This window comes from Monopterus albus, unplaced genomic scaffold (assembly GCF_001952655.1).
Source record: "Monopterus albus unplaced genomic scaffold, M_albus_1.0 scaffold184.1, whole genome shotgun sequence".
Lineage (NCBI taxonomy): Eukaryota > Metazoa > Chordata > Actinopteri > Synbranchiformes > Synbranchidae > Monopterus > Monopterus albus.
Genome location: NW_018128064.1, coordinates 221,219 through 224,376, shown reverse-complemented (window position 1 = coordinate 224,376; position 3,158 = coordinate 221,219). Strand labels below are relative to the sequence as shown.

Genomic DNA, 3,158 nt, shown 5'->3' with positions numbered 1-3,158 from the left:
GTTTGCTGTTGTCACAACTCTTTCCAGTGCTGGTTGTTGCACTTGTAACCCCAGTAAATCATCAGCTAAGTGCACAATGTTTATTTCCTACTCTTTTTCCCTCATTCTGTGAATTTGATAATTGGATGACATGACATGAACCTTTCATTTGTGTTCTTAGATCATGAAGAAGAGGGTTGTGATGATCTGGAGCACAGTGATTATGCACAGGCCAGCCACTTTTCCCACAGTGCTGAGCTAGAGGATGACTGGGAGGCAGATGTTTGATCTGGAGGAGGCAGCATTGTCTTCAGGACAAGCAGGTGACTTGTTCAAATTTAATACATGAAAGATGCGTCAGATGGACTAATAAATCCCAAGATGCTCAGTGGAAACGTTGGATTTTGGTTTGGTTAGATGACTTGTTAGGACTGCAGTTTTGGCCTTTAAACTTTGTGTACAGCCACTTAATCCAAATGTAAATGCCACAATAAAATACTGCACTGTAAGAAAATGTGTGCTGTGAATGCTGTCCGTTATTACTTGGGTTGAAAGGGAGTCTACACGGGCTGAGGCTTTTAAACAGTTTTAGTCAACAGTTAACATTTGAAGCGACTTGTTCAGGAAGCAAACATTGGTCAAAAGTCTAAGAGGAAACACTGGACAGTGTCAGAACAGCACAGACCATCACTTTACATTTTACAGTTTTATATTGACAACAGCTTCACAGAAGAGAAGAAGCAACCATGTTTGTAACAACATGTTAGGTACCAAGATAACATACCTGTGTCATACAGGTAAAACAAGTTATATTTTTTTTTATCAAAAAAGGCCAAAAAAAAATCCAATAGTTGATACTTAGTAGACAAACTGTCTCAGCTATGTAGTGATTTTTTTTTCCCCTCAAACAGTACAATTAGCAAAAATATTGCACAATATCAGCACTAAAAAATTAAGATGATAGTCTATAGATGTGATGTCCCACATAACACAATTATACCAGCCAGAAAAAACAAAAAGAAAAAATGAGAACATTGATATACAATTGTACACTGACATTTGTGCAGATATCTGCTTTTAACAAAATTGAGAACAAAATGGTTTCTTACATGGTAAATATGCAAACAGTTGTCTCTTCACTGTAGAAATATTCAGACTAAAAAGGTAGCACAACAGCAAATTAAGTAAAAACAACATTGTTCTCCAGTCTAACCACAGGACATTTTACTCATGCAGAACATAGTTCACAGTGATGACACTGACGTATATAGTTTAGCTAGAAGAGGTGTCCATCCTACCTCTGCTATGGCTTATGACAGGAGATGGAAGTCTGTTCACTAGTTGTCTAATGTTCTTAATACAGTTTATGCATAGGCCTGACGTGTTCCCAGGTAATAAGTGTGTTGTGTACTTGGGCTAATTTGCGCCGACACTAAAATTGTGCACTTAATTCCCTGTTAGGCTAGAAACGCAAATGAGCAACGTGCATGGCACTATTATTCTGTTAGCTGAGATCTGTCTGTAGCATAACATTTGGCATAATGCTAGGAGATATATACACACACACACATTCACACACAACTACTGTATTACTCTGGTGCTGTATTTTCTTTTCATGGCAGTGCATTAGTCAGACTAGTCATTTACTGTACAGTTCTAAAATTAAACTACAGTATACATCAGCTGCACAAGTCATATTATTGATACATGACAAGATCTTTCCCGTGTTCTCTAATGTGAGGCTCGTGTTCAACAGCCGAGCTGCTAAGTGTAGGTTTACAATAGATACATGGCTGAAACACAGGAAATTAGATGTATGCAACAGTTCATCTCCCTCTGAGTTTGTATTGAGGGTAGGCATCTCTTTTTCAAAAAACTGGAAAATGCCTAAAAGCTGCTGAATAAAAAACTCGAATGTTTAAGAAGATCAATGTGAGGTGTTAGCAAGAAGAACGAAGAAACTCGGGGATCCTGACATTCAATATGCCTTTGTGCACAGCAAACATTTTGTCATTAGTCAAAGTTCCAAATGTCAGTTTAGGCTACTGTATTTCTGTAAGTGAAAATAAAGCATTCTGACAGTATGCAACTTGCGTTAAAAATCAGAAAGCTATGCAGTAATGTTTTCAAGTGCCTTAGCTAACTACAGTAGCTTGCTAACCTGTCCCATCTCCCCGTCCCAACTTTCCCCTGGATCGGGTTATGTTTGGGGAAATATATAAATGGTAACACTAATTTTCCTCTCTCGTGCCATGTGTTAGCAAGCTATTGTAGTTGGCTAAGGCACCTGCAAACATACCGAGAAGTTTGCTGCACAAGTAGGCATATCGAGTGCCAGGATTCCTTTTTACCTGTTCTTCTTTCTAATGCATCACATTTTGTGGCAGTTTTTAAAACTAACTCTGGGATCTTTGCCTTCTTGGTAGTACATCCCTCCCTACAACACAGCTGCTTTTAGACATTTTTCAGTTTTTTGTATGAAGACCAAATTGTCAGAGATGCCTTCACATGATACAAACTCAATGGAGAGTGAAGATCTGCTTTAACCATGAGTAGAGGCAGCTCACGGTTTTAGTCTCTGTACGGGGAGTGTTAAATACTGTTAATATAGGAAATATGTCCTTTAAATTTCTTTTTTTTTTTAAAACTAGTTTAGACAAATGAAATTATTTATTCAGTCATAGTTTATAGAAATGTTTTGTATCTGTAAATTAGTAATTTGTGCACTTAATCTTGAATTAAATGAATAATTCGGTTTACTATTTCACACCTTCATGTGCTTAGAGGTAGCTCAGCCACATTGATATCACTGGATTTAACTACTGCCTCATTTAGCTCACAGGGAAAAAATTATTTGAACCCCAGCTGATTTTGTAAGTTTGCCCACTAACAAAGAAATGATCAGTCTACAATGTCAATGGTAGGTTTATGTGAACAGTGAGAGACACAACAATAACAAAAAAACCAGAAAAATGCATTACAAAAAAAGTTATAAAGTAATTTGCATTTTCATGAATGAAATAAGTATTTGATCCCTTTGCAAAACGTGCTTTAGTACTTGGTGGCAAAACCTTTGTTGGCAATCACAGAGGTCAGACGTTTCTTGTAGTTGGCCACAAGGTTTGCACACATCTCAGGGGGGATTTTGACCCACTCCTCTTTGCAGATCCTCTCCAAGT

At 37.5% G+C, this 3,158-nt stretch overlaps 1 protein-coding gene across 3 annotated transcripts in view; it reads left to right on the top strand.

Annotated features, from left to right (window-relative positions):
- Positions 1 to 493, top strand: part of henmt1 (HEN methyltransferase 1) — a 6,079-nt gene extending 5,586 nt beyond the window's left edge. For all 3 annotated transcript variants that reach the window (XM_020617086.1, XM_020617085.1, XM_020617088.1), the window contains exon 9: positions 161 to 493. In XM_020617086.1, the coding sequence (XP_020472742.1) occupies positions 161 to 267 (107 nt within the window). In that variant the 3' untranslated portion in view covers positions 268 to 493. The remainder of the gene's footprint in view (positions 1 to 160) is intronic.
- The last annotated feature ends 2,665 nt before the right edge of the window (positions 494 to 3,158 follow it).